General features: G+C 38.3%; 1 protein-coding gene across 4 annotated transcripts in view; it reads left to right on the top strand.

Moving 5' to 3' along the window:
• Positions 1-27316, top strand: part of PRKN (parkin RBR E3 ubiquitin protein ligase) — a 1534725-nt gene that overhangs the window by 223852 nt on the left and 1283557 nt on the right. Inside the window, exon 2 of one of the 4 annotated variants that reach the window (XM_071212524.1) lies at positions 8494-8578. The exons of the other annotated variants lie outside the window; for them this stretch is intronic. Coding sequence (XP_071068625.1) covers positions 8539-8578 — 40 coding nt within the window. The 5' untranslated portion in view covers positions 8494-8538. The remainder of the gene's footprint in view (positions 1-8493; positions 8579-27316) is intronic. 4 annotated transcript variants of the gene reach the window in all.

The raw sequence follows: 27316 nt of genomic DNA, 5'->3' as shown, positions 1-27316 counted from the left end.
AGTGAAATCATATAATTTACATTTTCTAAATTTTCCTCTGGCCTGTGAGGAGAATGGGTCTTAGAAGGCCAGAATAAAGAAGAAGCAATGGTTTCTACTTTTATACTGTTCCAGGTATTTTAAATTAGAGAGAAAAGAAGAATGGATGGAAGTTCAATATACTTTGGAGGTGGCACTAACATATCTTTCAGATGAAAGGATGTTAGGATATCAGTGATTGGAGTACTTGCCTCGTCGATCTCTAATCTTAGAGGAACTCTAATGTCTTTTTTTGTTTTGTTTTAGTTTTGGAAGTATTGAACCCAGGACCTTGTACATGGGAAGCAGGTGCTCAATCACTGAGCTATATCTGCTCCCCTCTAATGTCTTTTTGTTAAATCCCCCTTTTGTTCCTCTGCCATCCATCTACTTGAAGAAGTGAAATAACTTTGTGAATTGGATCATTATATAAGCTTTATTTTCATCCTCAGTGCCCTCAGAAGGCTGGATGGCAATTCTTAGACCTTTATCTTGTAAATTCTCATTTTCCTGTCTTCTTGGCATCTGTCTCAAATTTGACGCTTTTTTTTCTCCTCAATCCCTTAAATTCATTTCTGGTACCCATTCTTTGACCTTACTTCCAAGTTCATGCTGGATGAAATCTATATTCTTCTTGAATTTTCCTTAGCTTCTCTTTTTACCTCTTTCGACTTATAAGTATCTTGACTCTTCCTTATCTTTGCACTTTCACTGGGGAAGGAATCCTTCATCTTTCCCAAAGTTGACCTTTACCTGGGCTCATGATTCTACTTTATCCCATCTCCTCTGAAATTTTAATCCATCATTTATCACCTCCCTTCCTTATATTTTTGCCTCTAAACCTCTTAAAAGATTAGTTCATACTTGCTGTTACCAATTCCATGTCACATGTTTAATCTTCCAGGTAATGTAATAAGTTTCCTCCCAGCCCTCTAATAAAATAGTTCTTTCATAGGGGCCAAGGGCTTTCTAATTGTAAAATCCTCTTCTTGGTGTCACCTATCTCTTCTCAATCTTTAGCTTTCTAGGCAACTAACTCTACAGCATGACTGTTTTCAATGTGCAACTCTATTGCCTTTACTAGAAATTGTTTTGCTTTTTTTCCTACTTCCATCTCTGAAGGCACCTTTTTTTTTTCTTTCTTTTCCCTAGAGTTCTATCCTCGACATTGATTTCTTCTTAATGTACACACTGTTTACTTTCACTGATTCATACACCAATCACAAAATGAGGATGCTCAATTTCTTTCAAGATTTTCCTTGCCTACTCTGTCCAAGCAATTTTATTAGTTTGCACCTCCAAATGGAGACTTAGTTCCCATTCTACCTGCACTAGTCATTCCACAAAGCCTTACATTTTGGAAGCATCTCTGACTACTTCACACTCAGCATACGATTGATTGTCTATTCCTAAAATTTGACATCTGAAACAGTTTTCTGCCCTATCTCCCCTGTTGTCATTCAAGCCTTCTTTATCTGATTGAAACAGCTTCTTAACTGACTTGTCTGCCTACTTCTGGTGTCTCCCTCTTTAACACTTTCTCTACACTATTGTCTTTAAAGCAAACAAACAAACAAAAAAGCCTTGGCCATGCCACTATACTTCTCCTATTTAAAACACCCTGAAAAGCACAGAGAATAATTAACAGGCACCTTTATACTTATCATCCAGAATTATTGACTAATGTTACCATCCTTTTCCAAATCTGCTTTCAAATCCTGTTTTGAAATAAATCAGATTTTATAGGTGCATTTGAAATCTTCTCCATTCCCACTGCCCTTCCTCCCAACTAAATTTAATGTATGCTATTTCATTCAGATAATATGTTCTCTTCTTAAATTTCCTACTAAATGTACTATATTATACACTTGTTTTTCAGGGGGCTAAAATTTTTGGTTTTCAAACTTATCAATGTTGACACATGAAACTCTAGTAGAGGGTTCCTCAAACTGGTACCCGGAAAGCTTGTTAAAACAGATTGTTGGACTCCACCATCAGAGTTTCTGATTAGTGTGTCTGGGATGGGGCCTGCAAATTTATCTTTTGATAAGTTCCTGTGTGATATTATGCTGCTGGCTTGGAATTGGCACTTCAAAACATTGCTCTAGTACACACACATTAATGGTAGAATAGTATACCATTTTATGATCCTTCCATAATTTATGGAATCATTGTCCTATCAATAAATGCTTAATATGCTTCCACATTTTTGAAATTACAAATAAGGCAGCAGTAAACATTGTTGTATATGTTTACTTGTACATATCAAAAGAGCAACTCTAGAGTAATTCCTAGGAGTGGAATTGCTGGGTCCAACATTGTGCTCTTGTCTAACTGTGTGTGTGTGTGTGTATAGATATTCTCACAAGTGGTTTAGGTTGTGAAATTTCTCATTGCTCTACATTTTTACCCACACTTGGTACTTTCAGAATTTTATATTTTTTTCATCAGTAAGATGAATATGAGATGATACATTATGGCTCTCAAAATTAATGTTTTCCTGATTACTAGTGAGGCTATGAGCAGTTTTTTACGTCTAGTAACCATTCAGGTTACATCCCTGTGAAATGCCTATTTATATACTTGCCCAATTTTTCTGTTGGGTCATTTAAATTTTCATATTGACTCCTAGTATGTAGGGTGGCACCGTGTGGGAGCGCGGCGACAGCAAGGGTCGGCTCGTCTCCAGGCGCTGGTGCAAGTCGGACCTGGGTGGCGGGAACGGGCGTTAAGGCCCTCCGCTTGGGGTTCGGGCGTACTGCCTGCCCCTCTGCCCAGCTGCACCCGCTTCCCCCTCGGTGGCCTAACCCCGCCTCTCCCCCGAGGGCCACCGCCGCTCCATGACAGCCCCGCCTCACTGCCGCCGAGAACCCTGGCTACCCCGTCTTCTGCCCGCAACCAGTGATGCACCCCTGCACGAACCTATCAGCCGTCTGCCGTCCCCCGGCCACGCCCCCTGCCCCTCCCCCGTCTTCGCCCTATAATAACCGCTGTACTTCCTGAATAAATCAGACTTGCGCACAGATCCTGGTCTCCTCGGTAGTCTTCTTCCTACCGCGCGTCCTCCACACCTTGCCGGCCCCGGAGCGCCTTCTCGGAAGGCCCCTCCGTGTGTTGCAGCCCTCCGCCCGAGCCCACACTGCCCCTCGAGCCCACACTGCGACACTAGTATTTCCTTCTTTATTTTGGATATTAATCCTTTATCAATGATGTCTTCTTTCAGTTTATGGCTTGCCTTTGCTTGGCTTTGCTTGGCTGTCCATTTATTTGTTGAATATACCAGTGTTTCAAATGTAATGAAGATAAATGCATTAATCCTCTGTTTCATGGGTTTTTGAAATATAACCTTCCCTATCCTAACTTTATAAAGATGTATACCTATATGTTTTTCTAAAATGTTAATTTCTTGCTTTTCACATATAGGTCCCATTTGTAAAACAGCCTGTACTTTTCTTTTAATATATAATGGTATGTTTCTCATCCACCAAGATGCTGTTGGCCTTTCTATTTCATTCCATTGATTAATTTTAATTTTCTATCCCCTATACCAATATTTCACTGTTTTAATTACTAAACTCTTATTATAGTTTTGTGCTTTTTGTTTTTTTTAACAAATCAATTTTATTGATATATAAGAATAAGGCGTAAATCTATTCAAAGTGTACAACCAGTAGTATTCAATATAATCACATAGTTGTGCATTCATCATCTCAATAATTTTAGAGCATTTTCATTACTTCAATAATAATAAATAATAGTAAAAACAAAAACCAAACAGACAAACAAATCTCATCGCCTCTCAATCTGTGCTTCCCCTGCTATATATAGCTGTTATTCTATTTCTATCTAGTTTATTTGTATTTGTATTTTGTAAAAAGTCTTATATTCACGTTATCACCCATATTCATATTTTACATGAGTTTCACTATGTTATGTATCCTCATGCTACATTTTTATCTTTCCTTCTAGTAATATAAATGTGCTTAGACTTTCCCTTTCAACCATATAATATCTCTGCTAATCATAAATACCATGGCTTGCTGTCACCCATTTCCATTCATTTCCAGAGGTTTACAAACAACCTTTTAACCAATTGTTCACAGTTTAACCATCAGCTTTCCGTTCTCTATCCTCATTCTATTTTCTGATGACCTATGGTCTAATTATTAATTCCATGAGTTTATATAATATGTTTAGTTCATAATAACACAATCACTCAGTATTTGTCCTTTTGTGTCTTGCTTTCTTCATTTTCTTCATTTGTTTTTTTTTTTTTAATTGTTTTTCAATCTAACAGGAGTCCTGGAATTCATAGCTACCACCTTGAGTGAAATTTTGTAGATCTCTTTTCCATGGGCCTCTTCCAAGGACCCAGTTTTAGGTGCAGGCTCTCAGATCTCACTCTCTGCCTCTGTTATACCCAAGGACACATGCAAAGTCAAATTCACTCAGTCCCTTCCTTCAACCCTTACAGCAGAATTCTGGGCTGGCCTTGGATCAGCTTGTACTCTCACCTCTCTGGAACTTTCCTCTTCATTGCTAACATCTTGAGGGTTTCCTCCTTTCTAGCTTGGCCCTCTTTCTTTCTCACTCTCAAATTTCTACATGGAACAGAAGAAGAAATTATTTCTCAGTCTGTGATGTTTTGAAACATGTTATGATTCTTAAAAACTTCTAATTTGTTCATTTTTCCTATCTAAAAGTAATTTAAAAGCATGACATTTGAAATCATTCATGTTCTACTTTAGCTCAGCTTTCCACCAGCCTTGCATGCATTCTCCTTTCTACCATATTGGATAAGCTGCTTGCTTATGTTGCGTCTTCTCTCCCTTCATTATATGAAAGTTATTCAGTCCGTCTGAATTCAGCTTTATCTATATTCATACATTTAAGAATTTTTTCACTTAATTTACTTTTAGATAATTTTAAGCATAATTTTTTTTGTCTCTTTTGTTCCAAGGTTAATTAAAAGATGTTGTACTTAAGTGGTTAAAATATTTAAACTACTTTTTTATTGATTGATTATAATTTTATTGGATTATGTTGAAAGACTATAGTCTGTAGTTTTCCTATATTTTAGGGATTAGTGAAGTTTTCCATGTGATCAATATACATTCAATTATTGTCAGTGTTTCTTTGACATGAAAGAAGATTGTATATTGTCTGTAGGATACCAAATTCTGTATGAGGAATAAAAGCATGTGATCTGTGATAATTAATATGTTAATATTAGTTTTACACTTCAGAAACATCTATTAAATATTATGTAGATTATTTTATTTTCTTTATTTCAATGTTAAGAAAGATAATGCCAAATACTATACTTCTATATGTAGACCCCTTTAACTTTAAAACGCAGTTTACCAAATACACATGTAACAAGTAATATGCTGGAAAAGGTACTGTGTTGGGAGTCTGGAAACCCTGATTCTATTGAATTTATCCCAAACTAGTTGGTTAAACGTGAATTATCACTTAACTTCTCAAGAATCTTGTGTACTTTTGGAATAAGAGAACTGAATTACACCATCATTCAGGAATTTTCCCATTCTATAAAATGCCACATTCACACCATTCCTGAAAATGCGTGTGGGGACTTATAATTATTCAACTTAAAGAAAAAAGCATCAGGCATGCTAATTTGCTGTAGATCCGTTGTATGAATGTTTTCCCTTTGGAATGCTGCACTCTAGTGAAGTCTGCTCATGCCTTGCTTCATCTCAAGGATTACTTTTCATCGGTATCAAATATCTAAAAAATCCCAGTGATGACTTTTATTTAATTTGAAGGAGTCATTACATTTTAAGGTGATCTATTTAAGCTTTCGCTTGAAAAAAAAAATGGTGCATGTTCCTCCGTTGTTTTCCTCCTTCCATTCTTTTTAGATAGGTGACCTAGTAAATTAATTTGCTGTTTGTTATTTTATTCCTATTTTTTCCTGCCTTGCAACAATATATCATGTGTCTCAATCTCAAGGCAACAAGTGAAGCTTGGAGAGGTCTGCACGCATATATCTATCTGTATTGCCTAAGGGTGAATACTTTGTGTGAGCTGTCAATTTGTTTTTCATCTTCAAAGGGAATTCATTCTGACAAGACAATTCGTGCCCCCAGCAATTCTATTAATATAAGGTTTGGTACTGCTCTTAGCCATCATTTTGAGATGGTACTTTATGTCTTAAAGTTTGTGCTTTCATGTAAACATATTTTCCAATTCACAGGTAAAAATTTTAGGAGCTTAATTAAGTTTAAGAATGCTAAGTTCATGAAGTATGGCCCAGAGTGAAGGAACTAAATGGAAAGGTTCCATTGTACTATGAATTGCTTTATTTCCCCTTCAGTTATACTTACGCTAATTCAGACTCAACTAATTTGAATTTATCCCTTGGAACTCAGAGGAAAAATATTTTAAAAAAATAAATAAAGAAACTCTACTAAGTAAATTCATGTGAACCATGTTTAAGAAATACCATTAAATCTACCCAGAGAAACATAGTTTGAAAATACTTTAAAGGTCTAATTTATATACATGCATTTCTATACAGATTGTTTATTTACTACACGTTGTTTATTAATTAAGAAAAGATAAGGCTTTAATGGCAATAATATTTGTTAAGGTACTTTAATTCTTTGTGCTTGAAAGTGTTGTGGAATTTAAGAGAAGTTCAATTATTTGAGTATAGAGAGGCCAGGACTCAGGAATGATATTGAGAAGGAAAAATGGTTTATTGACGGCCGGCTGGACTCGGGAGCTTTCAGTTTGAATCCTGAGCCCGGAACAAGATTTTCAAACGTCTTTTATACAGAGAGGAAAGGCCAAATGGTCCCTTTGTTTCAGTTCTCAATAGGCTTCAATTAGCATATATCTCTTCCACATCTTAGGTAAGCTTTTAGCATGGACTCCAGACATTCTAGATAAGCCTTGGTTTTTGCATTTCCCCTAAATACTTAAAGTTTATAGCCCTTGCATTGTTAAACATTTCCTGGGACTGGAGCCGCTGTCACTGTCCCTAAGGGCAGGACTGCAGCCTCTTACCTTTCCACACCCACAAGTCAAACAACTTAGTTATCTCTGAAGAGACACAGAGCCTTCCACCCATAGCCCACATCAAAAGCATTTAAGCCATTTTAAGAACCACAGGCTCTGGACTCATTCAGGTCATTCTTCCTCTAGAATTCAAATTACTAAGGTTTCACATTATATGAAAATCTCTTATTTGTTGAGGATCCTCATTCCTTATGCCTTTCTGGGAGATATCATTTAGTTGCAGTTGATTCTCAGAAGTGTCATATAGGTGACTATTCTGACAAAGGAAGTGATATATATCTGAAGTGAAGAGGGACAGGGAAGGAAGGGGAAAAAAAACTGCCTTTCTCTATAAATATTAGATCTGTGAACTATTGGGTAGACATTAGAATTGCCATGACCTAGTCTTGGTACTAGATGACAACCTTAACTAGGAAAGAAAATAAGTTGTCTGTTTATTAATTTGGATACTGTTTTTAGTTATATTGTCAAGGATAATCCTTTTTTATAAAGTTTTATTGTGAGTCAAATCTTTTGGAAATGACATATTTGACACTTTATACATTTTATCAGTGTATCTGTCATAAGCAAGCTGAAATTAAGATAAGGATTCTCCTTAGGAAAACAAATAGTGTTCTTTAAGTTGCCGACTGTACATCTTAGCTACAGACACATTAAAGCTTTGCCCCATTATAGAAAATGTCACTCAGTAGTGGCATGAAGGAGGACTTTGGAGAACACCTTAGTTAATTGCAAGAGATGTACAAAAAGATTAAGTCATTTTCCAAAGGTTTTACATTCCTTGATAACTGAGTCTAGGTCTCCTGAGTTCTAGTTAATCATTGCTTCTCTTTGGCCTGGTTCTCTCAATCTCCACACTACTTAACCTTCAATGAACATGCATTTGGCACCGATGGTATGCCAGGTGCCATGCTGGCCACTGGGCATCCAGATGTGAGAACTGTAGCTTCCCTGTTCATGGTCTAGCGGGTACGAGAGATAAAGAAACAGATTTGGAAAGATGTGGGCAAGGTTATGACAAAGGTAAGCACAGTTTGCTGTGAGTATCCATAGAAGGGGAGGCATTCAAGGATTTTTAAGTTAGGACCTGATAAAATATCTCATTTCACTTTGACAGTAATAAACGTGCTTTTTTGAAATGATGAAAATATTTACAATAAATATGTGAGTGAATGAATGTATGAGCATACTTTTTCAGTCTACCTAGATGACCATCTCTTTTAGCAGCGTTCATTCATACATAAACCACAGAGATAAAGAATACAATGACAGTTAAAGACTACTGTTCAAAACAGTAATCTAACCTTGGTAAAAAAATGTTTTCTTTTATAAAACAATATAATTTCTTTCTTATGTTCATAGTGCATGTATTTATTGTAATGAGTACTTTCATGAATACATGTTAAGCTTTTTGGCACGTATTTTCAGCATTCAGTTTTTTAGAGGCAGGAGTTTGTGAACCCTACTAGCAAGATGCTGCTGGAAGAGATGGGAAACAGACTATGCATAGATGGTAAGTGCTCCATGCACCAGGAAGGACAAGACAAAGTTCTCAACTTCAGGTAGATTACAGTCTATATAGTGGGAATGAAAATAAGGTACACGCAAATGGCATGTACAGATAGAGCAAAATGTTAAGTAGTGTCAACTATTAACAATAAATACGAATTCCGTGCTGTGGATTTCAAAGGAAGATGAGATTACATATAATCTACAGAATCCTATCAACATAAAAGAATGCATATATTACTTTTAGGCTTTGCCCAACAATGGGTATATGGTCTACATTTTGATATGCTTTTCAAGTTGTGGGACTTACATGTCATATAAGAAATGGAGGCATTCAAATTCGTTAGCTAAGAGAAGAGTAAACATTGCAAAGCTTTAGTCAATACGTAACATAGACAATTTATGGCATCCCTCTGCTTCATAAAATTAGCTTTTATACAAAATGATTGTATGTAGTTTTTGTTAATGAAAATGCAATGCAAAGGGCATGCAAGTGTAACAATACAGAACTATTGTTCTTTTGTAAAAATTATATAGCTAATTGGCTAATATGCAAAGGCATGGATATTTATTTCTGAGTTCACACTTTGACTATTCAAAGTCTGGAGGATTATGTTTCTCTATATTTGTAATACCTAAAATACCATGTCATCTTTAGTTTTTAAAATTTCTTTCTGGAGGTATTGTTAGGTTTTCTGGTTTGGTTACTTAAAATAAATTTTTTTTTTCTTTGATTACTTGTCAAATTTAAATTCAGTGAATATTTGTTCATCATTTGTTATCCACAAACCAGTAACACTATTGCAATATTTGTACACAAATTATGCGAGGGCATACAGGGAGGGTAATGATTAGACCACAACATGTAATTGTGATCGCCATTTGCTAAAGAGCTAACATACTAACTTAGAGGAAAAAGTGAGGATGATTTAGAATTTATCCAAGTCAGCCATTACAACAATGATAAAATTAACCTAGAAATATACTTTCATATGTAAAATAAAGATATATATAATAGATATGAGAAGTTTTCTACAGGATCCCATCTAAAGGCGATTTAGAAAAATGCCAAGTTCTTTATTATAAGTGATTTTACTGTAAACCAGGACGGTTGCAGATAGACATTCAAATTCTTCATATGCGTAATTACAGCTAGAATTTATCAGTTGTCTCCAAAGTGCCATCTGCTCTACTAGACCCTTTTAGATGTAACCTGTAGTTTAGTCTTCCTGACATTCCTACCAGATAGATAACATTGTCTCTGTTTTATAAAAGAGTAAAGTGAAGCTGAGATGGAAGGTACCTTAGCCAAGATCTTTGAGCAGAAGCAGGGTTTGCAGCCATGTGTGCCTGATTCTTTCCCTTTCTGCATTCATGTCTGGAGAGGGAGAGAAAGAGAGAGAGATTTCATAGAATACATTTATTTTCTACTGAGGAATAAACTCTTCTATATTGATCCAAGATCATATATTTGGTATTTTGGGAAAGCAGGATTTCTTTCTGGGTAAGAAGTAAACCAAGTTTCAGTTTGACCCTGACAATGATAAAGAGTTAGCTGTATATCCCGCTGCCTGAGTAGGCCTATTATTGTCACAAAATACATGGTCCTATTATGTAAAATCCATTACAAGAAATGTAGAAGTTACTCATGCAAGCAAGTATAAATTTACTTTTCCACAAGCAGAATTCTCTACAATTTATCATTTTAATCTATACTGTCGAGGTTTACGAATTTTCTTAAGGGGCCTTAACCCAGGCTGATGAGAGAGTTTGAACCAAATAAGGATGTTTCAAGAAAACTCCTTTATTTGTACCTGTTTTAATAAGGCTTTTTATTATTGGAAATCCTTGGTGAAAAACCATGTGAACTAAGGGCCTGATTAAACCTTACCTAAGTAAGCAGTACCCCTAATTGAACGAGGATATTTCTTTTTGTTTTCAGAGAAAGTAAGTTGATAAAAGAGATTGGTTTAAAAATGTAGCTCTCAAGTCCTGTACACATTTGGAAGTGAGTTAGTGCAATTTCCTGTACCTCTTAGGATTGCCAAGGGCCTCATCTACTTTTCCAAGGAGCCTAGCTGTTCTTTTTTGTGGGGAAGTATAGCCATTCTCAACTCTATTCAGGATAGAGGGAATAGAGGGCCTGAGGACAATAACAGCTACCCCATTAATTTAGAATTTCTCTCTCTGCTAAGCCCTTTCCCTGCATTATCTCATGTAATTGTAATAACAACTTTAGGAGGTGATATTATTAACCCAGTTTCGCATACAGGGAAAATAAAGTTGAGTGACGTCACACAGTTATTAAGTGGCACAGCCAAAATTCAAACTCACATATGTCTAAACTTCAATGTTTAACCATTGTACTATATTGTCTCCTATTCATGGTGGCCATCTAAACTGGGTAGCTGCTCAGGCCCCAAAATTAGTTTTACTTGAGTTATTTTGTTGTAACTTGTTTCAGAAAACAAGGAGGTAGTAAAGATTTATGTATAAAAGATGGTAAAACAAAAATTATGTAGGAGGAAGTATGTCCTTATATAAAGGGAAAGACAGGGGCTATTAGGGCCACCAGGGCACTGCCCAGCTGATGAGGCACAAGATGTTGAGAATCTGGACTATGAGAGTTCTCACATGGAGGAGGTATTTCTAAGGATTCGTAGAAGTCAGTGATGAACTATGGAGAGGACATAAGAGAAAGCAGAATAAAACCTGGTACCAGTATTTCAACCTTGAGTGACTGAGAAAGGTCGTTGGCAAAGAACCTGGTAAAGTGTATATTATGACGCACAGATGATATTGGATCTTTACATGTGGCATTGAGGTATTGCTTCCAAAGGTGTGTGTCCGAAAGTGTTTGGGACTCTGAAACTGGAGCTAAGATCAATCAGTGGGATATGGGGTGTCAGTCTGGAAGTCCCTTGAGCTTTTGACACTAGGATCCCATTCCCCTACCCCCCTCTCCCTGACTCATGTGTGACCCAGGGTTCCATTTAAGTATTTACCCTCATCTTTAAACATGTGATACTGAAATAAAAAGACTGAAAATGTCTTACACATCTGAAATCATGAGATTCCTTAGTGGCCTTAAATCCTAATTCACTGCAGAAAAAGTAGTTTTATTAACTTAGATCTCTATGGAACAAAATATTTTATGAGTGATTAAATGAGAATTACAGTTTTCATATTTATTTCTAATAATTATTTTTAACTTTTTTTTTTTTTTTTTTACCAGTAAGACTGAAAGAAGGAATGTTTCCTTAGGATTTCAGTTGACCAGAGTATTCCATTGGCCAGATTAGTCCCACTTTCTTTATAATTAACTATTATTAATTATATTTATATTTATAATTAAATTTATATTTATAATTAACTATTATGATGCTTTATAATTAACTATTTTTTAATATATGATATCAAACTCCAGCATTAAAGTTATACTTTCATTAAATGCCATGCAAATATCTTAATGAAATCAGTAATTTATACCATTCTTTCTGAGTTTGCATCATTTCCTTAGGGGTGAAAGTTAAATGCATACCTATGTCAGCACCTCTGCTCTGATCCCTAATAAAATTGGGGCCATTATACTCTTAAGTTCTGCAGTGGAGCCAGATCTCTCTTACCATGGTCCCTGATACGTTTAGTGGTGTGGGCTTATGGACACTTGGTGTGATATCAGGGCTTTATTAGTAAATGAAAATTGCTGTCAGGCATGAACCATTTCATCAAAGAAATAATCCAAATTCTTTTATTATTTATGTATCATTCCCTTATATATTCAAATTCTCTTTCATTGCTTATATTTCTTGAACTCTGTCTTCTTTGTTATAAACTGACTATTCTTCCTTCTCCTTGAAATATATATTTATATATGTATATTTATATATATGTAGTTTCATAGATACAAGAGACCAATCTTTTCATACTAAAATAAAAACCTCTTCCCTGAATACCTTGTACTCAAGTAATATTCTTTTTGTAGAATTAAGTATCTTTCATGTCATTCTTAAGTGTCATTACCCTATTCCTGCTTGATTTTCTTTCTTCTGGTAACCAGTTCCTTTTGAAAATTCAGTTCTTTCAAGTGTATCATATCCCTCTTTCCCCCTAAAATTCTGGCAAAACTTCCTTTTTCTAACTCCAATCTTCAGCTATAGGAAAGCTATGAATTGAAGGGGGAAGTAATCTTGGACCCTTTCCTCTTCTCCCACTCTCCTTCTCCCATTTTAACTCTCTCTCTTTCTCCACAGAAAGGGTTGATGGTTCAAAAGAGCAGCAGAAAATTGAGATAAGAATATTGTTGACCTGAATCAAGGTCAAGGTCTACCAAGGGAGGCAAGACCTAGGAGGGTATGCACCAGCAACCACCACTGAAACCTTGGGGAAATTCATTTCTCCTGTATTAACTGTCCTTCCTCGAGGTATGGGTGGAGGTGGGGGAAACATAAACAGTAATTTTTTTGGGGCCACACTTTCCTCTGCATCTTGATTTTCTGGAATTTTTCCAATCTTTTCCTCTGGAGGGCCAGAGAAGTAGTCTTTTCCCTCCAATGAAGAGCCACATCCTGGAGAAGGGACCTTTGAAATAAGGGGAAGTGGATCTTAGCATAGGTCACATCCCAAATTCTGATCCTGGAAGCTCCAATGACAGTGAGCAGCTGGAAACTTAATGCAACTGGAGCTGCTCTCTGCTTCTCAAAAGAACAAAGAGGAAAGGAACTAGGAACCTCAGAGCTTGGCTGGTTGGTCACTCGGTAACATGCCAGTAACTAAAACACACCTGAACAAAAATATCCAGTCAGCAAAGCTTGACATCTTTGGGAAATACACTACTATTGAGAAACTACTGTTGATCAAAGTACATGGAATGGCCAAATGGAATGGAATAAATGTCTTTGGACCATCTACATTTCAAAATATGACCACTGCTGGTGTACACCTGGCACAGAAGAAATGAGGATGCTGCTGGTTCCACTGCCAGGCTTTCAGAAGGGCCTATGGCCCCTGTCTGCAGTTCCGTGTTCTCTTCTCCCTGTAGCTAGAAACTTAGATCAGCTTCATAGCTGTTGCATTGCTCCCCAGAGTGTGCCTGAACTAAAAAGGCCAGGTGACAAATGCCTGATATCATGAAAAGATTAGCTTTTGTTATCAATAATTTTTTTATTAGCTTACAAACCACTCATACATAACATGCAGAATTCCCATACATCACATCTCCACCAACATCTTGCAATGTTGTGGAACATTTGTTACAGATTATGAAAGAACATCATTGAAATAGTACTACCTACTATGGTCTATAGCTTATATTTGTTATATTTTTCCAAATATCCCCCTATTATTAACTCAATGTATTGGTATTTTATGTTGGTTATAGTTCATTAGAGAGCACTCTCATATTTGTACTCCCAAACATCATATCTCATGTGGTTCACTGTGTTATACAGTCCCATACCTTGCACAGTCAAGTGCTTTCAGTTTCATCATAGTGTTGTGATGTCGTTACCTCAGTAAATTTTTGAACATTTTCCTTAGTCCAAAAGAAAAACATACCACTCCCCCATATTATATCCCCTTAGCCTTGATATAGTGTCCAAGTCAAGGCATCATCAAGATGATACTTTCTTCCTGAAGACCGGCTTCCAGTGATCCTGGACTTCTCTGTCACATGACAAGTCACATGGTGGCAATTGCTGGCCTCTCCCTTATCTTCCAGGTTTCATTGCTTCTAGCTTCTTGCTTCTGTGGCTTTCTCTCTCTCGGTCTGATTTCATTCTCTTACAAAGGACTCCAGTAAGAGGATTAAGACCTGCCCTGAATGAGGTGGGTTACATCTTAAGTTAAGATCCTACTCATCCAAAGTTCTTCCTTACAGTGGGTCCACACCCATAAGAATGGATTTACGTTAAGAACGTATTTTACTGGGATACACATAGCTTCAAACCATCATAAGGAGCCTCCAAGAAGCCATATGAGAGGGACCTCAAATGTGTCCACCTGATAGGCAGAAGAGGGGGATGTTTATTCATTGACTCCTAGCCTCCAGTAGTCAAAGGTGATGCCATGGTGTGAACCCTGCTCTCCCAGGTTTGTGCACATGCTAGAATGGCTATGTGGGTTCCCACAGACCTCCCACAAGCCAGCCACACACAAGGGCAGAACATGAGTGAGTTCTAGCACAGCCGAAGTAAGGTGCTGCACAGAGCTGGTTGCCATAGTGATGGCTAGAGTCAAAAAGTGGGCCAGGAGGTCTCTAGGTGATGCTGCTTCACACATCTCTTGTGCCTCACCTCTGCCTGAGTTCCAGCTACCAATTGAAATGTGTAGAGGAAAAAAGGAAAGGCTTTCCTTTATTGTGTTCTTGAAGTACTTCCTATGCCCAGAAAATTGTTGTTTTTATCCTATATTAAATTTTAGCTTTCAGTCCCTGGTGTCATCCTTTGTGGCCTCTTAAGTGTAAATGAAGGCAACTTTAAGGCCTGGATAGTTCTTATAGTACTCTAAAAGCTTTTATTGAATCATCCATCCTCCCATTTGAAGTTTGTTGGGACCTAGAGTGTGGATAAGTAAAAGTTGTCCATTCCATCCACAGACATGACTATGGCTGCGTTCTTCTCAGCGAAGACAAACTAGCTTCTTTTTTAGCTCCACCCATCACTGCAGAATCTTGTTAGAAATATTAGGTAATGGTCAAATTGAATTTGTTTTGTTAAAGATAAAGAGGTAATTTTTATCTGTTAGGAAATTTAAAGAGATCACAGGAAAATCTAAATTAAAAAATAATGCTGGGTTCTGCAATTAGTTGTTGCCATCTTGGTTTTCTGATTTATTAGTGGGTGTTTTTTAATTTTTTTAATTTATTGCACTGATTAGGAAAAGTAGAGGTAACTGCACTGGTGATCTTATAGAGCGAAGCAAGTTTAGAGCTATACCACTTAATGAAATGTCTCTTTCCACTGTTGAGTTAAATGTTGGTGATTTTTCTTTCTGTCATTTCCTGGTAGATTGGAAGTAAATAACTGTTTGTTGACTATTTCTCAGAGGGGTAGACGTCAACAATTGAAGCACATTCTTTTTTTTTTTTTTTGCATAACAGTAGAAAACATTTATTGAGTTCCTACTATATTTTAAATAAATTGTTCTAGAGAATATAAATTTTATTATTTTTTAAAGTAAACTTCATTTCAACTTCAAAAAAAAAGTAGACCAAAAGGCAGCCTACCAAATTATGAAAGCATTACTCTAAAAAATTCTGTCCAGGCACATTTATCATATTTAACCCTAAAAAACAAATGTTGTTTTTTATTCAGCATGAGACAATATGCCAGAAAGCAGTAAGAATGGAGGCCCGCCCAAATCCAATAGCTGTCCTTTTCAATTCTTCCTTTCTTTGTAAACACACATCGCCCTGCTCCCAGGGAAGGGCTGAGGCTCTGGACCTCAGCAGGGGCTAAGCCCAGGAGGAACTGATAGCGAAGTTACCTCCGCTTCCCAGTGAATGGTGTGGAGCTGGCTAAGGCTCTCATAGATATATATATATATATATATATATATATATATATATTTGCATCTGCTGAGAGCCACTGATTGAATACTTTAGATGGATTGTATCTCAATAAAGCTGCATTTGATTTCATGCCAGTATTTTCTTGTTTTAAACAGAAATGAGAATTGAAGTTAAAAACACACTTCTTAGAAAATCACTCCCAGGAAATTGGAGAAAGTTAGTGGGAGGTGGGGGAACTTTGGCCTTCAAATATGTAGAAGGATTTCTGAAGGCAGAGTGGCAGATGGCGATTTCCTATGGAGAGGGGGAGCAGGTCAGAGTGGGGTGCTGGAGATGTACTGACCAGATGTCATGAGAACTGTGACTTCCGAGATGCCACTGGGGTCCAAAATAGGAAGAAAATTGGCAATCATTTTCCTTTAATTTTAGCAACACAACACAGGTGGCAGCTTCTCCCGCTTCCTCCCTACCCAGTCCTCTCCCTGCCCCCCTTCCTACTTGGTAAAGAAGTGTATTGTATTTACTGGTGAAGGACACAGCTGCTCCTGTTCCTGATGCTTAGACTTGACTTCTCTCTGGCCAGGGAGGGGAGAGTCAGTGTAGTAGGATCGGCCCTGGGGCCCAAAGACCAGTTGGGACCTCTTAGCTCTCCTGTGTGTGAGCAGCTGGCCATTTCCTCTCTCCCTCCCTTCCCCTCCCTTCCTCCTTCTACTGCCCAGCTGGGCCCTGCAGCGTGGAGAGACACTTAACCTTGCTGTCCTCTGGGGACAAGAGCTGAGCCTTTTTGTGGCTCAGCTCCCAGGAGAGTGAGGGTGATGCAATTGATCAAAATTATTTTGTCCTTAAAAAAAAAAAAAACGTCGGGAGACACAGTGACTAGGAAAGTAGTTCTAGGATTGCTACCCCAGATATACTCCTCTGAAATCTGGGCTTCTTTGAAATATGGGGCTTGGCGTGTTTATTTCACAAGTTGGGTCATGCCATGGGGCAAAATATGGTTTTTCCCAAAAAATATGAGCTCAACACAAAGAATGATTCATCAGCCATGCCGTAAAAACTCATCTGGTCCAAAGTCACAATTTGTTATGGGATAGATTTTATATCATTCCTAAATGTAGGCAGTTGAAAATATAGAGGTTTAATGTTCTGTACTGAATCGCTTTCAAATGTTTTACTTGGTGCACTTTAGAAAATAACTGTTCTTTTGTGAGACAAGTGAAAATGTATGCTCTTTCAGCTCTTCTTATGTTGCTTTGGAGGACAGCCAGCAGAAGAATTCAAGAATATAATGCCATCATTGATTGTTTTATAGAGATTAACTGAACTGATGTGCAGTGGAGTAAATTCTAACTTTGTTTGAGCGTTATACCCATAAGCCTTGTTTAGAGTAGTTTACATTTATGATTTAGGGGGAAAAAGAAAGAGGGAGAGAGAGAGAAAGAAAGAAAAAAGAAAGGGAGAGAAGGGGGTGACAAGGAAGGAGAAAGAAGGAAGGAAGGGAGGGAGGGAGGGAAAGAGAGAGAGAGAGGGAGGAAAGCAGGAAGGAAGGAACGAAAAAAGGAAGGAAAGAACAGAGAAAGAAAGAAAAGAGTTCTTTCTCCCTGGAACTCTGTTCCTTTTCTTCAGTGACTAGTCGTGGACTCTTGCTCATCCTTCAGATATCAAGTGAAAGGGCAGACTCTCTGAACCCCCCTTCCTGCCCCCCAACCCCACATACTATTTGGGTACTTCCTATTGGCCAGGTCCTATTCTAATACTCTACGTGAATCCACTTTAATCACCACAACAGCACTATCCATAGGCATTACTATTTCCATTTCCCTTTTTTTTTAAAGACTTATTTATTTCTCCCCACCCCCTCATTATTTGCATTCGCATTTGTCTCTCTTTGTTGTGTGCTGGTCTTTTTAGGAGGCGCTGAGCAACCGTACCAGGGACCCCCAGTGTGGGAGGGAGGTGCCTATTGCTTGAGCCACCTCGTCTCTCTCTATTTCCCCTTTCAAGAGGGTGAAAATGATGCTCATAGGGTAAGTTGTCTGTCCAGGGTGACGGAGTTGCCCTTGCAGCTCTGGCTATCAGACTTCAGGCCTGTGCTCTTCAGGATTACCCTGGATTGCCTCTGAATAAACAGCTGTAGGAGGGAGGAAGGGGAGCAAGGAAAATAAATACTCAGCCTGCGTTCTGATGATTTGAAGATGATGGTCTTATGTCCTAGTGGGCAGAAGGAAAGCTCAGTCAACAGAGAAGGCTTAGCTGAGCCCATACAACCTCACAGTTGGCCCTTGCTTTTCAATACTTTCATTTCCTGGGACAACTTGGGTAGAAGTGGTCATTCCAAATAGGATGAGGCACAGGGTGTTTCTTGAATTTGAAACAAAACATGAGTGCCTAGAGATTCTCATTGCTTTAATAAGACATAGAGGAAGAGACAAAGAATTATTGGGACTATTCAGCCAAAATTAACAGGAATGCTTCATTATATAAATAGCACTATAATTTTAGAAATGTTTAAACGTTTGGAAATCTGGGTTTGATCAGCACAAATGAAATACTGCAGAGTATTGGTTCCAAAGTGTTGGTGAATTTTTACCTTCTGCCTCAAAAAAATGAGAAAAGTAAGGGGTATGCAGTGTTCTTATGTTATGGGAAGTTGCCTGGGCAGAACTGTTCTCTTTGGTTTTAAAGTAGCCTTTATTTTATAAAATGATTTTGTTAATTCTAAATTTTGGGGGGTTGAAAGATGTTTTTAAAAAATATATCTTTGTCTGAGAGAATAAATAATTGCTAAATTCCCCACTTTCCTTTGCATTTTCTGGTCTATGAATTCCCAAACACTGGGAACTACTGATCCTAAACATTTAATTTCAATAAGTCAGTGAAACTTTTTTCAGGAAGTCTTTATATACATTTTACATAGTGGGTTTTTTTTTTTAATCCCAATTTTTTATGTGTTCGTTTCCATGGTAAGGAAAATGAATTAATGAGAAAGTTCAGAAGCAATATGGAAAGTATTTTAGTTTCCTTGGCTGCTCAAGCAAATACCATGCAATCATTCTTAAATCCACTCAAACAATGGAAATTTAAAAAGGTTTGGAAGCTAAGAGGAAGTCCACATAGAGGCGTCATCAAGGCAGTGCAGACTGTGGCATCTGGGGCCGGAAATCTTGGGTCCTTAGCTTGTCACGTGGCAGGGCCCATGGCCGTGTCTCCTGGTCCCTCCCTTCTTTTCCTGGTTCTGTGGTTTTCTCGCTGTGTCTGAATTTTATTCTCTTATAAATGACCTCAGTGATATGATTAAGACCCATCGTGACTGAGGCAGGCGGCACCCTGACTGAAGGAACCTCGTCAGAAGGTCCTGCCTGCAGTGGGCTCCCCCCCTCAGGAGTGGGTTTGGTTTCAGGACATGTTTTTCTGGGGTGCATTCAGTTTCAGACCACCCAGAAAGTAACGACAGGGAGTGTAAAAAGGACTCCTCTCCACAGGAGGCCTTCCGTGGTGTGCCCAGGACTGTCAGGCGAAGGTAACAGACACCGCCTTAGAAGACTCACCATCATCATTTCCTCTGAAGGAACAGAGTGGAAATTAGTGCTTGCTATTTTATCCAAGGGGAGAACAAAACAAGACATCAAAAGCACTTTAACTTCCTGCACATACACAACTTTCTTTTCTTCTTCTTTTACTCTCCAAAATAAATCTCGTCAAGCCTGTATTAGAAAACAGAAATGTAGACAAAGCCTGACAGAGACAACTAATAACCGTTGCACAACAAAACGTCCTTTTGCAAACAAAGCATTATCAGCTGTTGTCCGTAGGACTAGCATTCATATTTTATTAGATTCTTAAAAATCGGGTAATTGCCACAGCTGCTGCGTGGTAGCATTGTCTGATTACATTCATGGGCTGCAAACATTTCTTCCCAGCCACAGCCCTAAAACTTGATGACATTTTCAAGACCTGCTTAGTCAGTCATTGAGCAAAATTTCTTATTTTTAAATATGTGCTAATTTATTTATCCTGTGATATGTTCCATATTGTGTGCTGCACATAATTAGGTCCCGAAACTATCTATTGACTACGCAGTGTTTAAAAATATCCTTTCTTGTTGGTGGAAACATAAAGTCTAGAAACATCTCAAAGGCTTTTTTTTTTTTAAAGATTTATTTTATTAATTTATTTCTCCCCCTGCCCTCATTGTTACTGTCTGCTCTTGGTGTGCTCTTTGGGTCCGTTCACCTACTTTTTCAGAGTCACCGGGTTGCATCATCTCTTGGAGCCAGCTCGCCGCACCAGCCTCTCGTGTCAGCTCACTATCTTGTTCATGCTCTTCAGGAGACACTGGGAACTGAACCTGGCACCTCCCATGTGATAGGCGGGCACCCAACTGCTTGAGCCACATCTACTTCCTTGGAAAGGCATTTTGATAGTAACTGTAAAATATTAAATGCACATATCCTCTGATCCAGAATTCTACTTCTAATATTCCATTCCACAGAAATACATAAACAAGTGTACAATGATATCAGTTCCTTAAAGCATTATATTTAATCATGAAAACCAGAGACAAGTGGGAGTTCCCCTGAAGGAAGAATGCTCATATAAATTTTGATACATTCATGGTATGGTACAGAGTGAGGCCATAAGAAAGAATGAAGTAGAACTGTAGTTACTTTAACAGAAAGATGTCTGTAATGTATTATCATTATTTTTAAATGTGCTGTTATTAATTTTTAAAAAAATATCTGTTTCTCCCCCTGCCTCTCTGTTGTCTGTTCTCTTTCCATTTATACTGGTTGTTCTTCTTCTTTTTTTTTTTTTAAGATTTATTTTTATTTATTTAATTCCCCTCCCCTCCCTGGTTGTCTGTTTTCTGTGTCTTTTTGCTGCATCTTGTTTCTTTGTCCGCTTCTGTTGTTGTCAGCGGCACGGGAAGTGTGGGGGTCGCCATTCCTCGGCAGGCTGCCCCCTCCTTCGCGCTGGGCGGCCCTCCCCACGGGTGCACTCCTTGTGCGTGGGGCTCCCCTACGCGGGGGACACCCCTGCGTGGCAGGGCACTCCCTGCATCAGCACTGCGCATGGGCCAGCTCCACACCGGTCAAGGAGGCCCGGGGCTTGAACCGCGGACCTCCCATGTGGTAGACAGACACCCTAACCACTGGGCCAAAGTCCGCTTCCCCTGGTTGTTCTTCTTTGTCTGCTTGTACTCTCATTAGGCAGCTCCGGCAACCGATCCAGGGACCTTCAGCTCCTTGGTCTACTGCATCTCTTGGTGTCTTTCTTTTTGTTGCATCATCTTGCTGTGTCACCCCTCCGTGTAGGCCAGTACTCCCTGCAGGCCAGCACTCCAAGTGGGCCAGCTTGTCTTCACCAGGAGACCCTGGGTATTGAATCTTTGACCTCCTATATGGTAGGTGGGAACCCGATCACTTGAACCACATCTGCTTCCTGTAATGTATTATTGAGTACAAAAGGAAATTGTAGAACTTTTTGTATGATGTTTATTTTCATTTAAGCAGAAGGATAGATATGTGTATATATACAAATGTATACTCACATGTATAAATTTGCATATATATGTATGCATAATAATGCAGATGAAAAGAGTCTGGGAAGAGGTACATCAAAATGCTAATAGTGCTTACCCCTGAAGAGAGGAATTTATAAAGGTGCTTGGGGTAGGAAGAAGGAAGACTTCCATTTTTCAAATGTATGCACCTTTTAAAAATGAAAAAGCACTGATCAGTTTTATAATTTAAGCAACAGAAATGTTCAGTAAAACTCAAGACCAAAATAGTGTTCTTTTTCCTATTATATATTATTTTGTTAGAAATTTGCATGAATACAATGGAATAACTGCTGAAAATCGTGTGAAGTAAAACATGCTTTGCATATGCAAAGAAGATTGTGGTTTTTTAGGGTTTTAGAGCAAGCCTGTAGATTCTTAGGGTTATCCAGTGAACCTGTAGGTTTGGGACGAGATTCTATTTTTGTCCCTCGGTGATTGTGGTTCCACAGATCTCCATTGCCTTGAGTTTGCTCACTTCCAATATGGGAGTAGCTGAGGTGCCAGAATAGGTTAATTCAACAGGTTGATTCAACCCAAATTCATGTGAACAGTTGTTGCATCTAAAGACAAGTGTAGGTGGATGTCAGTACAAGCAACTCTCTCCTTGGTGAGTTAAACAGAATGTGGCGGTCCCTGTCCCCTGCTGCTGCATCAAATCTAGTTACTAGTTCTGGAGAAGGAGACAAATATACAAAAAGAAGAGAAATGCAGGTGGGAAGCAAGTGCTAATTTACTATTTTGAGAAAAGCCAATTGCATTTGTTTTGGTTTGCTACTGTAATGTTTAAATCTACTTCTGACCCGAACTGAAATAATCACCTCTTTTAGAAATTATCAGTTGTGCTGGGTCGCATTTAAAAAATAGAAATGTCTCTTATATTACTTTGGTGCTTTTAAAACTAACTGAAGAAAGCCACTGTGCCAAAATATTTTTAAAATATGCAATACAAACACAATTATTATCTCTCACTGAGTTTTGATGCTGTTAGTACAAATAATACTTAGGAATACTTAGTTGATCATGGGCTTTGAAATTGAGAAATATCCCTAAGTAATCAATTTTTTCTTTAGGAGTAAAGCAGTAATTATATATGTAACTTTATTAATAATCTCCCAGGAATTTAACTACAAAAATGACAGATTTACACCCTCAGAACCTGCCTATTTTCGTAAACCTTCTGAAATAGATTTTTTTTGTTGTTGCAGAATTTATATTAACATTAAAGATTAATAATGTGATTTGTATTTAAATAAGTTTTTCCCTGATTTTGAAAGGAACATATGCTGGAAGACATATAAAGAACTAGCAAGTATGACTACATAAAATTTAGTAATTCCTCTAGGGAAAATATTATAAACAGTATAAAAATAAAACTTGTAATTTATGTAATAAAGGACTCATTTCTTTAATATGCAAATAGTGATCACAAATAGGAAAAATTTGCCTGTTAGACAAATAAGCAAAAACTAAAAACAGGCAGTCCCAGAGAAAGAAATCAAAATGACCAGTAATAGTAAGAAGTGCTTCGCACTTCTCACTGACAATTGAAGAAATGCAAATTATAATTAGATATCATTAGACACTTTTCATTAACTTCCATGTACTGTTTCTGTCATGACTTGGAAGCCTAACAGACATCTCAAATTCAGTATATTGGAACCAGAATTCCTGTTTGTGCCTTTACCCCTGCTCGCTGTTTTTTGTTCAGACATACTCATCCCAGCAAACACCAACAAAAGTTACCCAGGTGCTCAAGCCAAAAGTGGAAATGTCATCCATGAATTCCCTTTTCCCTCACCCTATATATCTAGTTCATTGTCAAGGCTTTTCAGCTGTATCTTTAGAGCGTTTACCAGATATGCTAACTCTACTTATCCTCCCCCAGCCTGAACCACCACCATTCCAAAAGAAGATTCCACGAGTAGCCTTCAAAAAGGGATCCCTTTTACCCTTACCCCCCAATGAGCCATATTTCTTTAATGAGCATTTATAGTGATCTTTTTAAAATCTTAATTAAAATGTAATATGTTGGGAAGCGGATGTGGCTCATGTTACTGGGCTCCTGCCTACCACATGGGAGTTCCATGGTATAGTTACCAGTGCCTCCTAAAGAAGACGGCAAGCCGGCATGATGGGCAGGCGCAGCAAGCTGGCGCAAGATGACGCATGCAATGGTTGAGCTAATATATCAACTCAGCCAGGTAATTGTGCCCAGTTGTTTGGTCAAGCAAGCACTGGGCTAATTGTAATACAAGGACATTTATGGACTTTAGTTACCAGTGACTTTACTGCATAGATAGCTGATTACAATTACATCAGTCAGAGAGATTGCCATCAGCAATGCGTGATGCTTTATCCAGTTTGTTGAATGCCTTTAAAGGGGAAGTGATTCCAGCATTCAGGGAGGATTTCCTGGCTTGTCTTTGGACAGCCAGCATCTCCCAGAAACACATCAAGGACCTTCATTGGATTTTCATCGGATGCCTTGGTTTGCAGCCTGCCTGCAGAACCTGGACTCCCGTATTCCCACAGGCACGTGAGAGACTCTTACAAAATTGCGTGTTATTGACAGATACCTCCTCTTGATTCTGTTTCCCTAGACAACCCTGACTAATACAACACAACAAGAGAAACAAGAAGGAAAGCATAATGAGAGACCCTACAAAGCAGGGAGCAGAGGTTCCTAGTGCCTCCTAAAGAAATCGAGCAAGACAATGAGCTGACGCATTGGGCAGGTGTGGCAAGCTGACACAACAAGATGATGCAACAAGAGACACAAGAAGAAAAAACATAATGAGAGACCCCACAAAGCAGAGAATGGAGGTGGCTCAAGCAATTAGATGCCTCCCTCCCACTTCAGAAGTCCCAGGTTCAGTTCCCAGTGCCTCCTAAAGAAACAAGGAAGACAAACAGACATAGCAAGTGCATACAGTGAGGGGGTGGGGAGAAATAAATAAATAAAATTAAAATCTTTAAAAAGTAATGTATTTGTTTTTCAGAACAGGTCATCTAGTTACATAATTTCAAAATTTATAAAAGGCTATACAGTGAAATAGTTCCTGCCCAAATAGCCATTTCCTCTACTTAGAGGCTTTCTAATGTTTTCATCACTTTCTGGTATATCTTCCAGATATATTTTGCATATATACAACCAAATAAATGTATCTATGCATACCTATTCTTTATTTCTCTTTGTAATACAAATGGCAGCACATTTTTACCATCAGCAAAGATATCTCAATATCAGTACATACAAGTTTCCACATTTTTCAAGACTGCATAGTATTCTTTTGTGTGTTTGAAGCATAAATGATTTTTTAATAACTTAGTTTACTCCTGTTATTGACAGTTAAACTCTTTTTTCAATTTTTTCTTCTTACAAATAACATTGCAACTAATAGCCTTCTTTACACATCATCTTGCATATAACTATTTTGTAGTATCAATTCCTAAAAGTAGAATTGCTCAATAAAGGGATATGTGCCTTTTTAATTTTTATAGATATGGTTAAATTGCCCTCCCTGGAAGTTGTACCAATTTAGACTCCCTCCAACAATGTATGATATCGCCAGTTTCTCTATACCATTTCCAATGTAATGTGCCATCAAACTTTTTAATCTTTAGCAATATGACAGGTAAAAAAAAAAAATTAGCCTTTCACCTTCTGGCTTAAAGTGAAAGCTGGATCACCAATGGCACTACTTTCCCAGGATCATTATCAAATTATATCTCTTTCCTCTCCTGTGCCATTACCACCACTGGAGATGTGATAGGTGACCTCCTAGCTTCTCATTGCTGTAATCAAAACATTCTAGCTCTCTCTTCCCAAAAGTCCTTTCCATTTGAATCTCATGTAACCAGAATATACCACCTACTCTCCATTATAGTTAATATTTAATGGGGAAACACTAGACACATTTCCTTAAAGTTGGGAAATTAACAGGGCTGTCCACCATCAGAGGATGACATTATTTTGGAAATCCTACTCAATGTAATTAGGCAAAAAAAAGTAACTAGATATGTAGACATTCAAAACAATGAGAGAAAATTTTCATTATTTTCAGATGATGTGATTATAGCTTGGAATAGCCAAGAAACTATTGCAGAAATAAGAGATAATTCATTATAGTGGCTGGACACAAAGTTTATTTGCAGAAATAAGTAGCTTTCACTATACAGATATTACCTATATGAGATATAGTGGGATACTTGTGTTTACACAAAGGCTGAGAATCTTTAGGGTATCTCCCAGCCAGTGGCTGGGCATTGGAGGGATACTAAATCTGGTCCATTCCTGGGGGATGCAGGACTCCTCTGGAAGGTGATTTTGGCTTGGGAGCTCCCTACTGGCCTTGTGAAACATTCTTGGAACTGCATGGAAATCTAAGACCTTTCCCCCTTCATTCCCTCTCTCCCTTCTTCCTTCCCTCCCTTCCTTCCTTCCTTTTCTTCACAGAGGTTGAACCTGCCTCAGACTTGGATGGCACTCCCAACCTCCTGTACCTCCCCCCAATTTTTAAACAGTATTTTAAAAAGTTTAAAAAGCTCATATACAGTATAATTCACTTTTTTTGGTATGCCATTCTGTGAGTTGTCACACATACATAGATTCTTAGAATCACTACACACAGAACACAGAACAGTTCCAACACCCCCAAAGAACTCTCCTCACTTCCCCTCACAGATGTTTCCCCCAATGAGTCTCTTTCCCATCTAATGAAATATTTTTTTAAAGATTTAATTATTTATTTATACCCCTACCCCCAGCCCCCTTTTGTCTGCTCTCTGTGTCCATTTGCTGTGCATTCTTCTGTGTCTGCTTGTCTTCTCTTTAGGTGGCACTGGTAATTGATCCCAGGACCTTCCAGTGTGGGAGAAAGGTGTTCAATCTCTTGTGCCACCTCAGCTCCATGGTCTGCTGAGTCTCTTATTGTTTCTCCTCTGTGTCTCTTTTTTGTGTGTCATCTTGCTTCTCCAACATTCCATGCGCGTCAGCGCTCCTGTACAGACCAGCACCTCCTGCACAAGCCAGCATTCCTGCATGGGCCAGCTCTCCGCTCAGTCCAGTTCATCATGCAGGCCAGCTTGCCTTCACCAGGAGGCCCTGGAAACTGAACCCAGGACCTCCCATATGGTAGATGGGAGCCCAGTCGCTTGAGCCACATCAGCTTCCCATAATCAAATCTAGTTGTTTGTTTTCAGAGGAACCAGACTAGCGCATTGTGGATGCATTGTACTCAAGGAAGGGCCCACCCTGGGCTTGTCTTCTGGCTCTGTGACTTCTTTGCATTTTGAGAAGCAGAATATTTGTGGAGGCTTTAGTGATGATAGTGAGCTATCAACAGCCACTTTAGATTATGTATGTAAGTTGAAGGTTGAGCTCTAACAAACAGAGATGCCCCACAATGAAAACTACATTATAAAGCTGTAGTGTGGGCACTCTGATCCCAAGAGTACTTCTGCCAGGCCTAAATCAATTCGGTATCAGGGATGAAGTATAAGACGTTTTTCATTGGAAAGTGAATTGGACTAGATAATCTCTAGGGATATGCTACATAGATTTTATGATTCTAAGAGCCTATCCATCTCCTTTTAGAGAGGTTAGCGTTTTATTCATGTGGAAGAGTTGAAGGGAGCAGATGTAGCTCAGTGGTTGAGCGCCTGTTTCC

Source organism: Dasypus novemcinctus, chromosome 28 (assembly GCF_030445035.2).
Source record: "Dasypus novemcinctus isolate mDasNov1 chromosome 28, mDasNov1.1.hap2, whole genome shotgun sequence".
Taxonomy (NCBI): domain Eukaryota; kingdom Metazoa; phylum Chordata; class Mammalia; order Cingulata; family Dasypodidae; genus Dasypus; species Dasypus novemcinctus.
This window is presented reverse-complemented; position numbering and strand designations above follow the sequence as displayed.